This window comes from Epinephelus moara, chromosome 3 (assembly GCF_006386435.1).
Source record: "Epinephelus moara isolate mb chromosome 3, YSFRI_EMoa_1.0, whole genome shotgun sequence".
NCBI classification, from domain to species: Eukaryota; Metazoa; Chordata; class Actinopteri; order Perciformes; family Serranidae; genus Epinephelus; species Epinephelus moara.
In genome coordinates, this window is record NC_065508.1 from 11,489,363 (window position 1) to 11,512,115 (window position 22,753).

A 22,753-nucleotide genomic window follows, 5' to 3' on the forward strand; every position below is an offset into this window, starting at 1 on the left:
GCAAAAGAATACTGCAAACTCATTACACTTAGATGTGGAGATCAGTTCCAATGGCAGTTGAGCTGGAGGGTTTGTTAATCTGTTCACTGTTGCAAATAAGACACGCAAGTTGTTACTGCAGTTTCCAATAATTTCAGAAAAGTACCTCTCCCTTGTTCTACGTAAGATCTGGTTGAAGAATACACTTACGCTTGGTATGAATGAGCTAAGAAATGAAAAGAACACAAGGTTCATATCACTCCATTCAGCGGATCCATCATGCAGAGGTCCTCTTAGATATAGTATGTATATGTTTATGTCATCACTCAAGATGTGAAGGACCAGGCTGGCTCGATTTTTCTCTTCGGCAATGAATCTCGTGAAATCACCAAACAGTGAATCGCTCTTACTAACAAGTAGTGTCTGTGTAGCTGCAGTCTGATATAACTCATTATTCTGTTCCATAGAGCCCCGCTGTTTTTCAAAAACTGTATGTCCCATGTTCCTTCGATGCCATGAATGAGGACACTGTATTTTATTTTGAGTTAATCCTGCATACACCTTCCTGCTGCCCTAAATACTCACTAGACTGCTAAATGTGTGTTAATCTGTAACTGAAAATGGCCCTAAACAAATGCACTGTTTACTCCAGTTTGAGTACAGTTGTCATGATGTTGGAATATCTACCTTGGATACAATATCTAGAAAAATATCAATATTTGATACCACAAGGAAACATTGACATTGAGGGAACAAAACTTCCCCGGCTATGGCATTAAAACACAGACTTCTCTTTTCTTGGTTAGGAGCAGAATGAGTGTAGCAAACATTAGCAAAAAAAAAAAAAGAGAGAGACAGAGAGACAGCAGCTGGTACCAGTGTATAGATACTGCCAAAAAATGAGACTTAAAACCATTTCGATATGTATCCATAATTCGATATTTTTGATTAGGGGTGGGTGATATGGCCCTGAAATAATATCAAGATATTTCAAGGTATTTTTGAGAGTCAACCTTGCAGTTTGCTTTCAAATATTCAGTGAAAATTATCTCTCATTTCTTTAGTTTGTGAACAACAACAGTAACTCAGAGTGAGATTCAGGTTCTGTGTACAATAATAATAGTGCAACCTAATAAAATCTACCACAAATTACACATTTAAACAGCTCTCAAATACAAAAAATGTACCCTGGGATTTATATATACATATAAATCAACAGGTGATTTCTTCTCTTTCAGCAAAATCCTGAATGACTGAGTTGTGTTTTTTCCACCTGGACCTTTATGCTCTGCCATTCCTCCTCTAATCATCACGCTGTAACATGTGGCAGGCTGTTATGCTACCATAATTATTGCACATTCACATATATGTTGTTTTTTGGCGAGCCATGGGTGTCCTGTAGGTTTACTTTACCAAAGGTTTATGACAAGATCTCTCGCTGTGGGTGCACACAGCGAGAGAGGAGAGGGAGGCTGTGCTGCTGCCGGAGGAGCCGCTGACTGAGTTCGCTCTGAGTGGTGAGTCGCTAAAAGAGTCTGAGAAGTCCGGGGCTGTTCATAAAACATTCAGGACATCCCAGGCTACTGAGGCTGCTCCTCGTTTTGGAACCACAGCGGAGCCTGTAATAATTCCGCTTTCAGCCATGCTTGTTGATGCCGTGGGTAACAGTGTAACGTCAATATGCCAACAAGTCGAAATATTGCGTGTATCATGATGTGAATTTTTCATGTGGCATTAGAAATTATACCAGTATTATCGTGAACAAGATGATATGGCACACCACTACTTTTGACAACACTATGTTTGAATAATTTTCGTGAAAAGCAGTGCAGCGCCTGAATCAGAATTGATTTAATAAGTCAAGTGTTTGTGACACAGACTGAAAAGCCACAGAGGGAGTCAGACAAAAAAAAAAAAAAAAAAAAAAAAGGCTGATGGAGACAGAGACAAATGAAGAGGTCGTTTCAGTCACTGAGTGTTTAACTCTGTTGCAAAGTGGGAAAGCTCTGTGTCATGGTGATTAACAGGTAGACACGCAGGGCAGACAGACAGACAGACAGGCAGAGAGACCTATTGTTGATGAATGACAATAATAAGTCTCGGCTGCAGAGCTAGTCGATCGAGAGATGACAGCAGACTCGTACTAGATCAGCCCTCGGGCCCGGGCTGTCAGCGCCAGGCAATGCACTCGCAAATGGCAAAGCATCACACACACACACACACACACACACACACACACACACACACAAGCAAAAACATAAACACACCAACCCTCAAATATATAGTGAATGTAGAGCAAATATTTGCAAGCACTCCCACACATAAAAAGTGAATAATTTAGTAGATGCATGCAGACACAAAATCAAGTAACCAGTCACACTCTCACACACACACACACACACACACACACACACACACACACACACACACACACACAAATCTCAAATACCTAAAACATACACATGCATGTACACGTCCACTGCACCCATACATACCACCAAACAGATGCATGCACATGAAAACAGCAACACACATCGTTCCCTATTATGCATTCACTGGTGTCCACCACTTCACACACATTATGCCAAAGCACACACTCTTCTCTTCCTTCAAACCCGATACACTACATGCACACGTGTTGTGTACCACTATTGAAAATATCTTTATTCTATCTAGGAGTGAATTTACAGCAGACAGTTTTTTTCCCCCCTTGACTTAATATTCCAATCACACTAAGTTCTAGAATTAACCCCCACTAACACCTACCAAATGCCAGGAGAGACATAGACAGGTAAATTAAATATGATTCATCCATGAGGTAAATTTTAATTTACAGTAATTTTATCTTTTGTATCAACTCAATACCAATAAAGCTGATAATGTGATAAAAGGTGTGTTTTGGGTGCCTTCAGGTAGACTGATGCGACCATCCTGATAATGTGAGCTCAACATTCTGTCTCTGTATCACTCTGGCCCCACTAATGCCCCAAACACTTTCCTGAAATCAAAATCCAATCAAGGCCCATCAGCATCTGCACCGTAGTTCAGGGACTGCATTGCAGACAAGAACAAGAGTATGCACTCGCATGAGTTTCTGCTTCTTCCAACTGGATTTGGCAAAAGCTTGATTAATCAACTGGCTCTGTTGGTGATGAAGATGTTCCCTGGTGTTTTGTTACGCCGACTGGCTGAAGGAGTTCGTCTGTCAAGGTGAGTCATCCCACCCACTGAAAGTATTTGGGGCAGCACCGTGTCCAGACTGATACAGAGAGCGAAACATAATGTTGAGCTCACGGCATCAGGGTGGTTTTAACAGGCTAGATTTCAGGAGCATAAACTACAAGAGAGCCTATTTTTACTATTTTACTCACAATTTAGTTTGATGCACATAGATCAGTGTGCAGATGGTACATTGATTGTAGTTCAAACAAAAGCATATCATTTGTCCTCAATCAAATGGCACATTCTGAAATTCAGTGAATTAATCAACATTTTGGGAATTATGCTTATTTGCTTTATTGCCTTGAGATCACATGATTGCTATGATTCTCTTTGTGTGTATTAAAAACCACAAGGCAATAAGCTAAGTGGCTGATTTCAGCCTTCCTTAAAGGAAAATTACTTAAAAGCACTCACATTAAAGAAATAAGAACATTAGCTGTGTTCTTTCTGGACTAAAAGCAATGACACACCAGGCCGATGGTTAGCCATCAGTCAATGTTAGGCTTTTAGTGAGTGTCTGTTGCCCTAGTTGGTGCAGTGTCCTGCACTATTGCCCCTTGTCATCTCCAGTCAGCCCCACTGGCTTTTTTTTGGGCTGATTCAGCATATTGAGTCGGCGTCAGTGTCAGCGACAGCAGAGCCCATTGGTGAATAACATTACTTAGATTGGTTGTTCAGCTCAGCACACGAGAACAGAAACAGAAGTGAGGAAAGTAACCAAACAGCTTAAATCAAGAGCAAGTGAGACCAAAAGAAACGTGTCACATAAGGTAAGATTATTTTTCTTTAGCCATTGAGCTCTTTCGCAGAAACGTTTAATGATGGTTTGTGGTATTGTTCACTGGTGCATGGTAAATATGCTTTGTTCTTTTAACACTGGATTGTGTTGTTAATATGCTAACAGGCTAACTAGCATAAAGATGGTCTTCCCGTTCCCTTTTTGAGTAACGAATACAGACTACCACTGTCTGCTGGTTTGGAGAGTTATTCCTTTTTATGCAGGCGCAGAACATATATGCTCGTTGTAGGCTGTAGTCTTTGGGGTGTGTACAGGTGCAACTATTTGGGTGCGACACAGGCGACATGAGGGGACGCAATATTCGGCTTTCATTGCTGCTAGTTCTCTAAAGTCAGTTTGGTGTGTCTGGGACTTAAGGTACAGACACACATTCAAATGCACATACACACACACACACACACAAACACACAGCAGCAGCAGCAATGAGTCAGAAAACAAAACACATGCACAAAACGTAGGCTGAATGTCGATGTGACACAGCAGTCAGTAGCTATGGTGCTGAGTCACAAGTCATTACACCGAGCAGAAGTCATTCATCATCGCAGCCTCCACCTCATCCATCACTTAACAGACGACGACCTTTTCACTTTTTTCCTCCCTCACCTTGGATTTCAGCCCTTCAGACAAACGAATAAATAAACTATGGTCCCAGTATTCATGGTCTGTCTTTTAACATACTGTGGGGGATCATGCATATGAACAGCCTAAAGCTGCACCTGCACACAAGGACGTAGATATCCACACACAATATCCATTTAGGATTTATGCCTATCCTCTCTAATTGTTGTACATGTGTGTTTGCATTTCCACATGTACATGAATTTGGCTGAAACTGAATTTCACACACTTCTATCTTTTAACACATTTAAGCATAGATTTGTGTAAAATACCCCTGTCTTTACAGCTTCTGGCTCTGAAAAAGTTGAGGGAACAAAAGTCTGGGTCTTTCTCCATCAAAACGTCATCTTTGTTTCTCTAAAGCAAGAGGGGATTTTGATTATGCACGGAGAACATACTTTTACAATCAAAGTGGGGAAAGCAAACACGTACACACCCACATACAGTAAATGAAGCGTACATTGCTTCAAGAAGCTTGCCACATCTGCTGACCATCAGCTGATTCTTAACAAACTCCAGCACCACCACCTGTTCTACTTTCTCATCATTCATTATTCATACTAGATGTCTCCAGTCTGTGCACCGGTATATGCAGTATATCCATATCTCATCTCCAGCATCTTGCTTGGATTCATATAGAATACACAAGATAGAACTGAAAAAATACAAAACATTTACATTTTTACGATGGCAAATTTCGTTTTTCATTTTGAACCAAAATTGCTACAGTAAGTATTTTTAAGAGTTGCGTCTTGTATACAAACTGAGTGCTTCACATTTAAGATATTTTGCTATAAAATTTGAACAAGCACATGATTCTAATTTAACTGGAGCGTGACTGATACAATCTGAGGAACAGAAGGTCAAATGTTTCCTATTTCCTCAAAAATAAATTGAATGATGGTATTAAACAATAATTTGAAATGTTGCATAATCTTTAGTAATAGGTTCAGTGGTCTACTGTGAACTCCATGCATTATCTTTAAAGCTGCACTCAATCATCATTATGTTTTATATTAACAAGGGTCCAAATTACATGTGGGTCACTTGTAGTGACAAACCCACAGATGAGAAAATGTCAAAGTTGTGTTTACAGCTTGCTCTGCTTCCCACGTGAGATCACTGAATACTGCTTTAGGCCCAAATGCAAAAGATATTCTCATACTTATCTACCACTGGTCACCTAATGACAAATGTTCATAGAAACATGGCAGACAACACAAATTTCATTCTGAACTAGCAAGTAAAGGCTACTTTTACATCCTGGACACAGTTTCCATGAACAAAGACGCTCTGAACAGCTGCAGGCAACTAAAGCTGTTTAGTAACTGACAGCAAGCTCCGCATGTAAGGAAAGCATTTTATTTCCATAACGGGCATCAAACTTTATGGATTAAGTGTCAAAATTCTGCAAGCAAAATGATGAGGAGGAGGTGTCTGGCATAGGGGAAACAACAGGTGTTTGTCTTTGTCTTTGCAACTCTCCAGCTCTCAGTTTTCTGTTTCATGTAATCTGTCTCTTGTCAAGCTGAAAGCTGGGAGCTGCCTGGCCGTCACTGAAAGAAGTGATGAGAATTATTATGCAGGGGATGAGAAAACATAATGTTTGACCACCGTTTAAGATGCAGGCTGAAATTACACCACCTGGCTTGGAGCAACATAACACTGACTACATCCAGTGATGAACACAGAGCAGTCTAAATTATTGACTACAGTGTTTTCCATTGTTGGGAGTAACACCAGCAGGTTTGCTGTTGAGTGAGAAGATGTAACTGTTCACCAGGCTCAAACTCTCGCTGTGATGCTCTCTGAAGTATGATCATATGCCTTTTTTCAAAGGACAATATTCATTGACGTGTTCTATCATCACTGACATTCTTCTCTTTGTCGCAACGGCCATGACAGCCTTCAAAGTGAAAGCAAAGAACCTCCAGAGCAAGTTAAGTAGGATAATGTGATGATACAGAAAGGGACCTTTTGTAAAACCACTGATGCACCACTGATGGGTATTTCTGGGGCTTCTCCTAAGTATGCAGCCGGGATTCCTACGTGTGGAGGTACTCCATACACGTCTAACTGATAGGAGACCCTGGGCCAGACCCAGAACATGCCAGAGGGATTTTTGTTTTCCATCTGACCTGGGATTGCCTTGGAATAGTAACTAGTAAGCAGGGCATCCAGGCTACTTTGCTGTTGGCCAGAGTATGCTTAAAAATCAACAAATTCTGCCCACGTCTATGGAAAATGTACTTATACATGTTCCAAATGTCCATGCTTAAAGGTGGAGTGAAAGCCTGTCGTCATAGAGAAGAGACGATGAATCACAGAAATGGGGATAACAATTGTCAATTGTCGGTTGCACAGACAAAAAGTGACACAAATAGTGTGAAGAACGGAAAAAAATCTTGCATACTTTCTCGTTTATTGCATTAAGTTGGCTGCTTGGCAACCTTATTTCGGATTGTTGGATGGATGGAAAACAAGAACAAATATTTGGATAACAAAGCATTAAAGAAAAGAAATCTCTTCATCCGTCTCGTCACTTGTTAAACAAGGCGACTGACTGGTTTTGAGACCTGATACCGTTTTTTTTTTTTCAAAAGAACCTGTGTCAGCGTGGCTGCTTGAAAAGAGGGATAGGATATTTCAAAGCCTGTGAAATATGGACCATGCAGGTTAGACTCCCAATGTCAAACTGTACATTAGCTTTAAATTCAACTCAGGGTCATCATCCGTCACCGCTGTATCATCTCTCATCCTTTCACCTCTTTCTTTTATGGACTAGGTTATAAAGTAAAAAAATTGTAATGATGGTAAAAGTGAATAATGTTTGGTCCAGCTTTGTAGTACCATTATTAAAACCCTTCACTTTGCAGCACTGAAAAATGAAGCCCAATGAAAAGTGAGCGGGAGGAATGCAGGTATTTCACACAAGTGAAGATGGAATAAGAAAACAGAGAGTAAAGGTGAAATATGAGGAGAAAACCCATGAATTAATGAGAAAGAGATACTGCGAGCAAAACCCAATGACCAGAGACAGAATAATTACTGTATGTGTGTTTTCTTGCTGGGCTGGTACTTGCCTGAGGCAGGTATCTGAAATCCAGGTGGCAGGCTGCCCTCCCTTCTCCTCATCTTTCTCTTAAAGTCTCTATTTCATGGTCTAAATCAGTTAGTGCTCTCAAAACTTTATTGTGTAGCCTAGGAGCCACATGAGAAGAATCTAATACACTAAATGATTGCAATGACTGTTGGAGAGTTGAGGCAATTTATCTTCCAGACAGCTGAGTGTTTTTTGAAAACAAAATTATTCATCCTGACTCAATACACCCCACCCATCAGGTGCTGGTTAAAACACAAAAAACTAAGGAAAATTTTGCAGCTGTCATTTGACCCAACAAACTTAAAAACATTAAGCTTTCCATTCAGACCAGATATTTAAAACCAGATTAGCACAGGATGGGAGAGTAAGCCGAGACGAAACTAAAGGAGTTGTAGGAGGAACACAAGGTTTGCGAGCAGGGTTGTGGGAGGAGCTGGAGAGGACACGTGAAAGACAGGAGGAAAAAAAGGGAAGAACCAAAAGACGGAGTTCAACTGAGGACACTGTCCTCAAATCACCTCACTGCTTTTGCAAAATTCTGCCTTGGAAAAAACTCAAAAGCATACTCACACAAGCAGAGACGCATTCTGCACAACTGCATTCACACACAAATTCATGACTTGCAAATGCGGACACCCACATGAATAGAAACGGATGAATTGCAGAGGGGGGAAAAAAATAGAGAAGTTTAACAGAAGAAAGGAACTGGAGCGAAAGGGGAGATATAAATCTGTAAACTTATATAAATAGTTGGCAAGCATGCGTTATATTTTACGGTTATCACAAATCCATGAATGCATGCGTTATAGCAGTTGCTATTATACCCGCAACCTTGGCATTCTTAACTGCCACGTTCTACTGCTTTTTCCTCAGACACGCTTTACTCTTTCTCTCCAGTTGGCCTCACTGTGGAACCATTTCCTGGTTGCGTTGCCAGAGACACACGGTCATTTCCTGCAGTTCCTTCCCCTGTCAGTTTGGCTTTCTAGAGGCTTAGCTACTGACAAACAGAGAAAACAGGTCACTGACGCATCCTGTATAAAAGCAGACTGGACTGGACTAGATTTAACTGCACCTGGGCTCGCTAAAAAGACCAACTGTAAAAAGCAGATGCAGCAACAACATGGAAATGAACTAGACCATACGAAGCCAGGCTAAACTAAACTAAACTAGACCAAACAAGGCCAGAAAAATCCTCAAAGTATGAGCTATTATTCTGCTGTGAAGAGATTTTATGGTCTGAATCAATTAGTGCTTGTAAATGTTTATTGTGTAGCCTAGGAGCCACATGAGAAGAATCGAATACACTGAAATGATTGCAGTGACTGCTGGAGAGTTTAGGCAATTTGTCTTCGAGACAGCCGAGTGTTTTTTGAAAATTATATTATATAACCAGGCTCAATACACAGCACCCATCAGGTGCTGGTGAATTAAAAAAATTGGAAGATTTTGCAGCTGCTGTTTAACCCAGCAAACCTCGAAACACTCAGCTTTCACTTCACTTTCAGATCAGCTCACCAGGCCTTTCCTCTTCGCGAGGAATTTGAATCTCATATAAATATTGTGTAAAAGCACTTGCCACAGCAGGTCGGCGGCACGCTGTGTGCCACACACACAACATGAAGCAGCAGTCGGGGGAGCCTCAGCTACCAGAGCAAACGGACGGATAGAAGCGACCTGATGGCACAGTGGGCGCCCTGTTATCTCAGTAGGTGAAACATCTATTTGTAATTGGTTTAATAGAAAGTCGTGATCTCACTCACGAGATAATTCATGTGATACGTTCTTCAAATTAAACTGAGGAGGAATGCTTAAGAAATTGCTTCAAACAGGCACTCGTTCGCAGAAAGAGGACAAAGAATCCCTGTCTCGACAAACATGAAAAAACATCTGATCCATCTTTAATCCAGTCATAAACTGTACATACTGCATCAACATGACATGATTTAAGGGGATTTCATCTTAATTCAATAACAAACCAAAGGCTACTTAAGGATTCTCATACTTAGCCAAGGGCATGGGTTTCATTTCGACACTGAGGGGGACACACATGATGCGGGGGGTTTGGGGGTCCACCAGTAGAAATCTTTAAGCAGTTAACGTTTTATTTCCTGCCTGCTTGTGAATGTTTATGCACCAATTTGTGCATTTTCTGCATCAATTTATGGTGTAAATGCCTTTAATGTTGCCCTCTGCTACTTTTATTGGGGCGGGGGTCAAAACTACATGTTCTAAATATTGAAATCGATGCCTATGTGCTTAGCAGTTTAGTCGTAACCGTACAGATTTATTTATTTCTTTATCCAAAGTGGTCTTACAATAGCTGTTGGTAGTGTTTTTATATGGTTGACCGTAGTAGGAATCCAACAACCTCAAACTGCAGGAGAGTGTTTTATCTTCTGTCGACAAAGCCACATTTGAGAGGCAAATAAAATAAAATGAAAACACTCACTGGCAGCTTTGATGAAGCTCCTCTGGTACTGATACGTCATGAGGGGAGCGGGCAGCACTCTGGAGAGAAAGGAGACGGAGATGTCAGGTGTAGAATATCTGCTTGGAAAACAGAGCTCCGGGAAAATCAATAAATCTTGACAGTTTTGGAAGAGCACTCATCTAACTATGTTCTGCTTCTTGTCTTTTATCTCCACCTTGCCTGCTTGCACAGCTGGACATCAGTTTATCACCGCTGCCTGAGGAGTGTAATGACTCCTGCTGCTTCTCAATGAGGCCTGATGGTCCTAATGCCGTTAATGTGTATAGTGTGGCGTGTGTGTGTGTGCAGGTAGCCCGTCTTTCTGTGAAGCTGTCCATGTATGGCCACTGAAATGCATGTGTGCGTATGAATGTGTATGAATGTGAATCTTTATCTGTGTGTAGGTGTTGTGTGCAGTGTACATTAATTAGGGCAGAGTAGATTGAGCACAGCTTGAACACCACTACTCTCTGTCCTTTCATGCGTTGCTCCTTCTGCTATAGCCTATTCCTGTCCTCCATCAATCCTGATCTTCCCTCACTTCCCTTATCTCAGATGTTAAGAGGAAAGGCAGTCATTTATAGGAATACTTCACCCCCCAAATGGTCATTTGTATATCAATTATTCACCCTGTGTTACATTGAATTTGAGATGTTTTTCTCACATTCCTCTGACGAACGAAGAATCCAAAAACAGAAAATTCTTGATAATTGGACTCACAGGCAGCAGTGTTTAACAACAGCAAAACTACATCAAAACATCCTTTTATATACTCTCACACAGCTCTTACAGTATAATCCAAGTCTCATTTATCCAGTCACATGTTCAGTAGTTTTATTTTACCATAGAGGGGTTGTTCATAACACGAATGATCTTGTCTTCCACAGTTCAACCCCAGTCTTCCGTGCTGGTCATCATAAAGCAGTTGATTGTTAAAGGGATACTTCAACCCCAAAAGAACCATTTGTGTATTAATTATTAACTAAAATCATTCATGACATTGAATTCATGATGAAATCTGTTTCTGGCATGCCTCCAGTGAACGACGAATCCAAAAACAGAGAAAAATTCTTGATAGGCAGCTGCGTTTAACAACAATAAAACTAGCCTATATCAAAAAATCCATTTACAAACTCTAACACAATTTGTGCAGTGTAATCCAAGTCTCATTTATGCAGTCGTATGCTCAGTACTTCTCAAACAGACAGCCCTTTCCGACGGGGAACTGAACTGAAAGTTATCTATGCTGGGGCGTCGGTGGCTTAGTGGTAGAGCACGCGCCCCATGTACAAGGCTGTTGCCGCAGCGGCCCGGGTTCGACTCCAGCCTGTGGCCCTTCGCTGCATGTCACTCCCTCGCTCTCCCCCCTTCACGCTCATCTGTCCTATCGATTAAAGGCTTAAAAATGCCCGAAAAAACATCTTAAAAAAAGAAAGTTATCTATGCTCTCTTTAAAGCCAGTCTCCACTGACAAAAACAGTAGTTTTACCTCACTAAAAACCAAAGTCATACAATAACACAAACAAACTAACTGATTGAGGCAGCAGTAGATAAGCAGCTCCTGTGTTTGATGAGGTAAAATTCCAGTTTTTAATCTGTCTTGCCTCTGCTTGTGAAGCACTGATCATACAACTGGATAAATGAGACTTGGAGTTGTGTGAAAGTTTGTAAACAGATGTTTTGATATAGTTTTGCTGCTGTAAACGCAGTCGCCTGTGGCTTAGATTTATCAAGAACTTGCTCTGTTTTTGGATTCTCCGTTCATTGGAGGCATGCGAGAAACAGTTCTCTTCACAAATTCAATGTAACATGAATAATTGATATAAAAATGGTCATTTGTATTGCCTTACAGTGACCTGCAGGTAAGGCTGGGGTTAACACGATTGTGTTCAAGTGTGAATACAAAGTGGAAGAAAAGATCATTTGTGTGATGAACCATCCCTCTATGGTAAAATAAAAGTAAGTGAATACAGCAAATACTGTGTGGGAAAAATTGTGAATTTACTATTTACCAGGCCAGAGATCTGCTATATACAAGAAGCAGAGACTGGAAGCAGCAATATGCACTTATTCAAGTACTAAGTGAAAAAAAAACAGAAGTGCTGCAATTTCTGAACAAGAAGAAATAATTCAGAGTTATGAAAAGAGCAATCAATCCATTTAGCAAGGGTCTTTGAGTTGGAAACATGCTCTTAATCTCGGAATACTGAAACACAACAGTAGGGAACTTTTTGATAATAACTACAGAACATTTTACAGCTGTTTAAGAGCACTTGCAATTTTTATTACATCTTGTCTCAGTGCTTTCACACAAACCTGAGATAATGTTTGATAGCACTCGTGATCGTCTTGATCTCCCACTCTGGGTTTTCTAGCTCCACGTCAGCGCACGTTTTGGGATCTGACAGACGTAAAGAAAAAATGATTATATTACAGAGGGGAAAATATATCATTGTTTCAATTTTAATAATATACGTGTGTCTGTGTTTACCCATAGCGAGGCTCAGTAGTTTTTGTACTCTGGAGTTGACGCCAACGAGTCTGTACAGGCCCTGATCATCGATACCTAGAGAGGAGAGGAGAGGAGAGGAGAGGAGAGGAATTTTTTAACCAACCAAAACACTGAATTTATCTGAGCTTCCTCATGTGAGTACAGTACACCAGCCTCATTTGACATTTCTTAGATAAAAGGTAACATACATCAGCAACGTTAATACCTCCACTTACAAACAATTCTAAAATACTTGGTGTGGGGGAAAAAGAACAAGCTGGTTTAACATCAGGAACCATCTGAAGAAGGCGTAAATGGTTACAGGGTTCATACCGACATTACAAAATGAATTTCAAGGGCTTTTTAAGAACTTTGTTTTTCAAGGTATTTCAGTACTTGATTTTTTCTCCTCGAAATCCAAGCACTTCAAGCACTTGGGCCCTGTGATAATAAGATGCCACATCTCCATGCTTATGTAAGTTTATTTTAAACCTGGCACCACTCGCACTGCAATTCAATTAATCTGTGACAGGAAATCAAATTGCTGAGTCTAAAAAGGGGTATGACGGATTTTATTCAGCATAGTATATTTAGATTCAATATTAATTTATTTCTTTTTTGTCTAATTTGTAAATTCATCATATTTTTTATCATAATTATAGGTCCTTTTTTTCCTCTTGCTTCTGAGCTGCTGTAGAGTGTGCAGTTCCCCAGTGTGCAATTAATCAAGTCTTTTCTTATACACTTCATGAGGACCAAGAGCAGGGCAGCAAGCAAAGGTTACCGTAGTGACAAATTATTTCAGTATACTTCAAGTAATTTTAGCATCCAAGAACATATACATTTGCCTTGACATTTGATTTAACATTATACTCTTTTTTTTTTTGTTCCACTTTTATTTTCACACATGTCCCTCCTATAAAGCGTAATCCTGGCAGCTCAGAGACACAAGGGCCGTCATTATTTACTCTCTAAATGTAAATGCATCTGCCGAGCGATGAGACGCCAAAGAGTGTCCCAGAAGATGCTCTTAGAGCAGCTGATGAAAGGAAGAGGTGCAGATATTGCACATGTGGAACCTTTACTGTGACATTTCAGAAGAAAGTCTGTAAAGAGGGACCTCCAGGTGCATCAGAAGACAATCCACTCAGAGAGTGGAGGGTTTAAATCCCGCTGATGATCCTCGAAACCAGTTATTTCAAAACCCCCTCTTCCAACAGCTTCTGTGCTACAAAATCAATACTAAGGTTCGAGCATATAATTTCATTTCTACCATGCACACACCTTACCAGAGAGTCTCTTAAAATAGGACTTAGAGTTGATCTTTTAACTGGCAGGAAATCCACAGAACAAAAGGAATAAAATATGAATCAGAGTTAACGCTATACCTCGAGTCTCCACTGCGTAAATGAATTTTTTCATCACGTTGAACCCGATCACATCCAGCTGGGCCACTGATGGAAAGGGAGACAAACAGAATTACTACAGAAATGTTTTTTACTTATGCTTTGATTTCTAACATAAAACACGAAGTTGAAATCCTTATATCTTAGTAACAATGAATGGAAAAGTTTAGATTACTGGGAGACTGGAGTATTTTCAATACTCGTATTGAAAATACTCTGCATGTTCTGCGCCCTTGAATAAACACAATTCCAATTAAAGCTACTTACTGCCTTCAGCCTGGTTGTCTTTGTTCAGATTGTATACCTGCAAATAAATAGAAAAAAAACACCAACTCCTTCAGATGGAAAACGATTCACAACTTAGCCTAATGAGAGCAGGATATATTTGTACATCACAACATCCGTTGCCAACAATTTAAACACACAAAGCAGAAAAACACACCTGTTGTATTCTGTTGTTTATCTATGTCTCCCTGTTGGGCTTTGAATGCTTGTTAGCAAATGCTGCTTAGTTTAAATCTGAGAAAATCTGAGTGCATCTGCAATACATGAGGATATTGAGAAACGTATAAAAATGTCACAGCTATTCTTGGCTTTTCTGCAATCTGTATAAATTCAGTTCCCATGATAATGATGAGGATTTTAAGTTTAGGTTTTGGGCTCTGTGTTTATGCCCACTTTTATTGTAAAAAAAATAACTCACAAATGTCTTTAAAGAATATCCATACGTGGTCACATTTAGAAACAATTAACCAACTATCATATAGGAAACAGAAAATACAAACTACGTGACTGTGTGTGTTTACGACCCCCCCCCCCACCCCTCCATTGTCTGAGCTTGTACAGGATGCACTGACCTTCTTGTGGTTGCACTGTGCAGTTGTGGTCAGTGGTGAGTTTGCACCAAGTATCAGTGTGAATGTACAGACAAAGAGTAGCAGACAGCAACAAAGACAGAATAAGCTTAAGTGAAACATGAACACCAACATCTCTGTTTTATTACAGATCGCCTGAGCTCAGCGACTACTTGTCGGAGCTTGCGGTGGCTTTATTGACAGTGATTACCTTTGCACGTTTGAATGTAGACACGAGGATGAGGGAGGTGTTGGGGCATGAACGCGACTAAATCAGAGTGTGGAAATAAGCGCTTACACATGCTTGAAAGCCTTAGGGTGGAAAAAGCTGAAAATTAAGAAGGCATAAACAAATAGTTGGAGAAACTGGCTGTCAGTCAACTTTCCTATTAGGAACATAAACACCAAAATCATCTGCGGGATAATGGCGTCATGACAGTGGTTCCACAACTTCTTTGTTTTTAGTTATGACCCTTCAAATGAAGCCCTCATCACAGGTCGCGGACTATTTGTCAAGAGTTGTGAGCAGCTTCGCCAAAGACAGATTTTCCCTTCTAACCTTCTCAGATTGTTTCTTTGTTTGGCCTAAAGTAGCTGAATCGATTAGTATTTCAAAAGGAAAAAATTTAGAAAAAGTGTTGAGTTTCTTCCCTTTTACGATCTCATTAGTCATCTTTTGACAACAGATTTATTTTGGGAGTCCTCAAGGGCCCAGACACGCCAAACTAACATCGAGTACTAGTGGTGACAGAGGCCGACTGCTGCATCACTGCACATCGCCTGTATCTCTGCTAAAAAGCTGCACATGACCACATCGCAGTCAACGGCCAACCAAAACTAACACCCTGCACCTTTGTGAGAGGAAGTAACTCTCCATACCAGCAGGTGGCGGTAGTCTGTATTCGTCATTCGGATTCAGCACCTTAACAAAATCCCCCGATGTTGAAAGAATGAAGGATATCTATGGTGTGCTCGCAAATAATAACATAAACAATTATAAATCATGTCTGCTAAAGAGCTAAATGGCTAAAAACATCATCTCACCTAATATAATAAGTTAGTTTTAATATCATGGCCTCTTGACTGTAGTGGTTTGTTTGCTTTCCTCACTTCCGTTTCTCTTCTGGTGCACTGAGCTGAACTGCCAACCAAAGTGATTTCATTCACTGACAGGCACCACCATATCAAGTGCCAATTCAAGGGCCAACAACGGCTGCCAAGTGCCAAGGACACACAGCAAAAACTAGGGCAACAGATGCTTACCGACAGCCCAATACTGACCGTTTACTGTATATAAAGATGGACGACGCGTCTCCAGTCACCCCCACTGTACAAAAACAAAGCTAAAGTATTCTGAACACAGCAGATGCCATCAGCTTAGTGTGTCAGGGCCCTCAGAGGTGTCTTGAGAATCAATACTTTATGTTAGCAGCTAACATAATGCTATGTATGTCCTGACAGCATGCACAGAGGGAGGGCTACACGAGTCAAACCAATGCTAGAAAAATGATTTTAAATCTCTCTCTCTCTCTCTCTCTCTCTCTCTCTCTCTCTCGTCACGTAAGAACAAACTGGTAACCTTGGTAACCTACCGGTTCTCTCCCATCCATGGCCTCCATCCACAACCTGCGGTCTTCTTCTGACAGAGCCTGCATGGTGATTACGCCCGACCTTCACACACACAAAAGGTACATTATTAGATATGATGATTTGAATGGTAAAGACTGTTTGTTAAAAGCGTCACCGAGCCTTGCAAGTAGTGACTGAACGATGCCTGATGCCATGATTGAAAATAATTAATTTCAAGTGTTTTTTGTAGTTGTGCAGAAGGATCTCAGCAGTAAATCTCACATACTCATTAGTGGGTACCAGAGGTATGGCTACTGTATCACCTTCCAGCAAAAACAGATGATCAACAGCTTCTTCACCATAAAAGGATTCAAAAAGGACAAAGAATTTAGCCTGAAAATTCATTCCACTAAGCAACTAAGATATATCACCCTGATACAGGCAACCTTCAGAGTGCAAACACACACAGACACACACTCCCACGGCCTCATTGGTCATGTCTATCCCAGTCTTCTAAGGTTTCTAATCAGTCCTATACAGTCTGTCACCCTGTCACTGGCAGCAGTCTCAACTTCAGCCGTCACCACTGCAGCACCCCCTCCACACACACACCAATCTATACACTGTCCTTCAATCATGACACACCACCCGGAGTACAGTCACACTCAGGTGACTGTGCACAGCCACGTTCTGCACGCGGGTGCAATTGAGTACATGCTAAGCAAAACAAATGTTTATAAAACTGACATAATCAAATGTTTTTATGCCAGCCTGCAACACACACATGATGTGTAAACACACCGTTTGAGGAAATACCACTCACACGTTAGCACGCACACAACGGTTATACAAATAAAGGCACGATGGGGAAACAAGTGGAGAAGATGATGACAAGGTGAGTTGATTTAATGGAGGAAGGTTGAACATGAGGAGGAGTAGGCAGGAAGGGGGGGAGGGAGAAAGAGGAGGGGAGGAGGAGTGTAGGAAGCGAGGCACTGCAAGAGGCCGAGCCTGAGAGGACGGAGAGCTTCAATGTCTCGTCTTCAGCTCCAAATCGACTGAGCACCCCCCTGTGTCTGTTAGCTGTAATTACACCATCAGAGCAACATGGCTGTAATGTGCTACATGACTGCATTCACTGGCATCAAAATCCATGACGCTTCCATTACTTTCTATAACAAAGTCAGAAGCCTTCAATATCTTACTCTTTCCTGGCATGCCTGTATTTCAGATAGTTTTTTTTTTTTTTCATTACAATCACTGGGCTACCGGGACAAATTCCCCTGAGAACCATTTTCTAATTTACTCTGTGTGAGAAACAAGTTGTGAAATAGAATCTGGTGTATTTGTGCCGAGTATTCCCCAAAGGATTCATCAAACTCCTCCTGCAGAACTTCACAATATTCCGGAGATGGAGAAGCTGTAAAGCCGAGACAAAGTCAAAGCACACACACACTGACCTGTCCACAGCCTCCACATCAAAGCAGAACCTTTTTTCTATGGAGTCCGTCTTCCTCCTGGTGCATGACTTGAGGATGAAGCTCTCCTCTTCGCCCTGACAAAGAGAGAGTGAAGGAGAAAAAAGCATCATAGTATATTAGCATTATTTTGATAATTGCATGTAGGGCACCCATTTCAGTGCTCTCTATACGACGAGAGGAGAAAACAACCACATCTTGGGTGTTATTGAGATAATGACGGATATTTTCTTGTACAAGACTAAGAACTCTGACATGTGTAGCAAAACACTAGGTCAGCTTTTAGAGCTAAGATAACTGCATATCACGATAATGACTCATTCTCTTTCTTCTCGTGTTGGAGAACAACTGCTAAACTTGCAATTGGAAGCACATTGAGATAATTTTGGACAAACATTTGCAGTGTGAGATGGGCAGCGACACAAATCTCTGCAGGAACTGGCTCACGAGGAATGAGTTTGAAACTGAAAAACATGTATAAATAGGGACTAAGAACTTCAGTGTTACTGTATCATCTTAAAGTTTTGAAAGCAGTTGAAACTATTTGAGCATTGTCTTCTCACAGACTGTAGCCCAACACACTCGTCATGAGAAACTCTTTAGCTTCAGGTACACCAGCAACACCATCTGCTTAGTTATATCTTTATGGATTGCAACATTTACATAGGATATGATTTGCTGTGCCAAATTAAAAGTACATATTTTTCCTCACACTTACAGTGCTAGTTAATCCTCCTTAATGGTGACGAATCACAAAGCTAAGGAGCAAGTTAATTTAGGTTAATTTCAGTGGCAGGCTTACAGTAAGTTTGCAAGACTCATGGTCTCACTATCACATGTTTTTGGGCTTTTCATAGTATTAGTATCTTATAGTTTGGTGAATTCATTATGGGGTTATGTGCAATATTTCACCTAATTTTTGTTTCATGTCATGTGATATCATGCTGTTCGCTGTACATGGTTTGTCCTGTGGTAACGTACTGTCAGGTTTTGAAAGTCATGCAGCTGTGTCCAGCACTTTTTTTGGCCCAAGACAAATTTCTTTGGGGCCAGTAAAGTTTGTCTTTTTTCTCGTCTCGTCTATCAGTCTAGATTGTTTTGGTATGAGCTGCAGAGTGTTGGGGATATCAGCCTTAGAGATGTCTGCCTTCTCTCCAGTATAATGGAAGTAGATGACACTGGGCTTCTGGTGCTCAAAGCGCAAAAAAGTAGTTTCATGTAGGAGCTATTTTCTTTCTTCCGAACAACACCACCGCAGAAGGAAGTGTGCATCTACTCACGGATGAGAGGTTCGTGTTCCTGACAGTGCAAGATGTAAAAATGAATAGCGTCCTCCACGGCTGAGGTGTAAACTTAGCTAGCTTAGCGGTGCTAGGTGAGCTAGCAGTAGATGCACTCTTCCTTCTGCATGGTGATAAGGTTGGCAGGTTTAGTTTAGTAACCAGGTCACGATTTCTGGAGACTTTGCTGTCGAGTTTTCAAATATATTTTTTGGCACTTTATGCACCACAAGCCGAGTGCCATCTAGTTCCATTATATTTGAGCAAAGGCAGACATCTCTACGGCTCCAACACTCTGCAACTCACACCAAAACAATCTAAACTGATAAATAGCCCTACAGGTAAGAAGAAAAATATGGGATTTTGATTTTTGGGGTGAACTGTCCCTTTTGGTTTACATCCTCATAGAAAATTCAGGTAGTGCAACACGTTGTAAGTCACAAAAACATATATTAAAACTGGTTCAAATGCATCTTAAGGCAGTTGTCTTACATGTCTGGCCCTAAATACTTAACTAAGGAGGAATACATGACCAAAATTCCAAGAGAGGCAAAAAGAGAATGTCTCCATACTTTCTTTAAAATATACTTTACTTTCTACGAAAAAGCACCACTTTCATATATACACAGCACACATGCAAAGCATTTCCGGTTTAAACTCTTATAGGCCCAGGTGTGATGTTATCAGCTTGGCTCTGTGATCCCCTGTATATATTCTGGCTGTCTTCCTGTGTGGGAGCTGAAAGGCTTTCTGTGACGTTCAGTGTTTTTTTACTTCTCCTTCAGTTAAACACCCAAAATGCTCGGTGAGAACCTTCAGAAAGCAGGCCTGAACTTGCACCAGCTTTGGGTTATTTAGTGTGTAGGTGGAGAGAGTGATAAGAGATAACACTTTGAGAAAATAGTTGGAGTCATGCTGCCTACTCAAAACATCTTAGGCGACGCTGTGCTCTCGTCTATTGAAGCTGTTGCTGTGGGAGAAATTGTTAAAAGTGATATTTCCCAAGATGACTGTATGCCGGTGTAAAGTGGCACCAGGCGTCAGGAACACTTCTCGTCTTGGAGCTGAAGGACTGACGCAAAGCTTGACATTTACACTGTTTATGATTTAAAATAGTTGAACAGCTTCCTGCTTGCAAAACTCTTTTTTAGCTTCCCTGAAAATACCCTGTGACATCATGTGTTTGGGAATAATAAAAATACACCCAATCACAGTGAGAGCTTGTGGTGTTGGAGAGCAGCCCAGTGGGATGAACTGGGTGAAACCCGACTGCAAATCAGGAAAAACGACAGGCCAGTGTGACACTCTTGCATCTGTATATGAGAGTGGCTGAGCATGTGAAAGATTTATGTGCATGTTGATACAGACAGAGAGCTAGACAGATAGATTGAAACCTTATCTGTTTATTTAAATGGCCAAGCTACTCACCGTTTTCCCTCCTGATTTAGGGTCAAACAGGACCATGGTGACCCTTTTGGGCTCACGATGATACGTGCAGTAGTACTTCACCCAGGTAGATACAAAGGAGCCTGAGTCAGAGAGAGGCAGGAATGGAGACAGGTGAAGAGACAGAAGGTTAAAAACAAAACCACAGGAGAAAAGCAGAATAAAGAGAAAACAGTGATGTCAAACAATCAGGAAAAAGAAGAGACAGAGGCAGGAGGGGGGTGACAGTCTTAGTCATGCCTGCGTTAGTGCTAGATGGGTTACCATGGTAACTGCACGCGGTCAGAGCTACAGTCACGTCTCCAACAGATCAGACTTGACTTTGTCAACCACAGGTTCATTATGGTTTGTTTGTCCCGCTGCTCTGACAGTGTTTGTGTGTATGTTTGAGCCAAACATGTCCTTAAAATGCACGCACTGTGCCTACATACACACACACACATGCTCAATCATGTCTCCATGGTACTGCTACACTTTAAATTATTGCTGAATTGTGTCCTCATTGTAAGATGTGACATGAACACACACACACACACACACACAGAAATGGGCTGATACATACGCTTCTCCTGCACAAACAGATATCCCTCCATGGTGTGCTGGCTGACACTCTTGTGTTCATGTGGATTCTCCTTCATCTTCCTCATCAGGCTTTCCACCTCCGACCGCGTGCTCTCAAAGCGGTTCCTCGTCTGTCAACACAAGTACAGCGGAGCTCACACCGTGGGCCTTTCACTGAATGCTCCATTTTTTGAAGAGAGGTTCCTGGATGTTCTTTTTTATAACCCATAACTATAAAGTTAAAGCCATAACTGTGGCTGCTTTTCATTAGGCTAACATATGCTTCCTCATGTCCTCTCTCCTCCCATGACCCTGCGTTTCCCCACCGCCTTCATGGAGAATCTTACAATGCCTAAATGCACCTCGAGCAGACAAGGAGCAAGGAGAGAGGAGACTTCTGGAGAAAGTTAGAGTGAGGAAACACAGGTGTACACTACACAAAGTTTTTCATCAGATGGCATGATGTATTAACGCAACACCTCCACATGTGGCACACCATGTTAGGAGTAACCGATGTCACTGAGGGGCTCATCTGTGCTCAGCGTTAAATACATACAGATGAGCTATCTGTCTGTTCTCTGCATTCGTTTTGTGTGTACTTGTACATGTTCTGTGAAAGGAGCAGGACCGACCGAGATAACAGAGGCAGTGTAGCGTAGTTCACGTGAGATACAAATGCAGAAGACGACAAAGACATTTAAAAAATAGCGTAATGCAAGAAATTGTTGATATAGTGAAAAGAATTCTCCGTCCACATGTCACAGTGTATTGAATGACCTCACATACCGCCACTGTCTACAACACTACCTCTGTTAAAAGGTGCATTATTATGACCCCATCTGCTGTTGTTGTGTGAAACCTTTGACTCTCCCTCTAGTGCCCTCTAGTGGTTGTATCTACGTTATTATAACTGACGCATGGAAGTATGAGGGCAGTGACATTTACAAAGTCTGAGATGGACATGTCAATTTTTGTACATAAAGAGAGTATAAATGAGCTGTTAGACTGACGCTATGGCACCAATGATTTATTTAATTAGCAGCTTTGGCTCCTCTGTCCTCATGTCTCCTTCTTGCATCTATCCCTCACACCCACCTTGGGAGGAGCAAAGACACCAGGAAGTGTCAGGAAGTGAGAAGGCATGTTAGCATATTGAAAAGCTCCCTTTGAATAACTCATTGACTTTTAAATTCCTCCCAGCCTGCAGCCTTTTCATATTTGGAGGATCATTTTCTCTTAGACATCTCCTACCCTCCAATGAGATCATATTTCTCCTGTTTTAGCTTCTCTGCACTGGCTCCCTGTAAAATCCAGAATTGAATTTAAAATCCTACTGTTAACTTATAAAGCTCTAAATGGTCAAGCTCCGTCATATCTTAGTGAGCTCATAGTGCCATATTATCCCACCAGAACACTGCGCTCTGAGAGTGCAGGGTTACTCGTGGTCCCTAAAGTCTCCAAAAGTAGATCAGGA

At 41.2% G+C, this 22,753-nt stretch overlaps 1 protein-coding gene across 1 annotated transcript in view; it reads right to left on the reverse strand.

The window, feature by feature from the left end:
• LOC126387647 (rho GTPase-activating protein 26-like) overlaps positions 1 to 22,753 on the reverse strand; it is a 123,685-nt gene that overhangs the window by 33,463 nt on the left and 67,469 nt on the right. The window contains exons 8-16 of the mRNA XM_050040235.1: positions 21,281 to 21,410; positions 20,701 to 20,801; positions 17,975 to 18,069; positions 16,538 to 16,616; positions 14,359 to 14,395; positions 14,074 to 14,139; positions 12,686 to 12,760; positions 12,511 to 12,595; positions 10,174 to 10,232 (exon numbers count right to left, since the gene is read on the reverse strand). Coding sequence (XP_049896192.1) covers positions 10,174 to 10,232; positions 12,511 to 12,595; positions 12,686 to 12,760; positions 14,074 to 14,139; positions 14,359 to 14,395; positions 16,538 to 16,616; positions 17,975 to 18,069; positions 20,701 to 20,801; positions 21,281 to 21,410 — 727 coding nt within the window. The remainder of the gene's footprint in view (positions 1 to 10,173; positions 10,233 to 12,510; positions 12,596 to 12,685; positions 12,761 to 14,073; positions 14,140 to 14,358; positions 14,396 to 16,537; positions 16,617 to 17,974; positions 18,070 to 20,700; positions 20,802 to 21,280; positions 21,411 to 22,753) is intronic.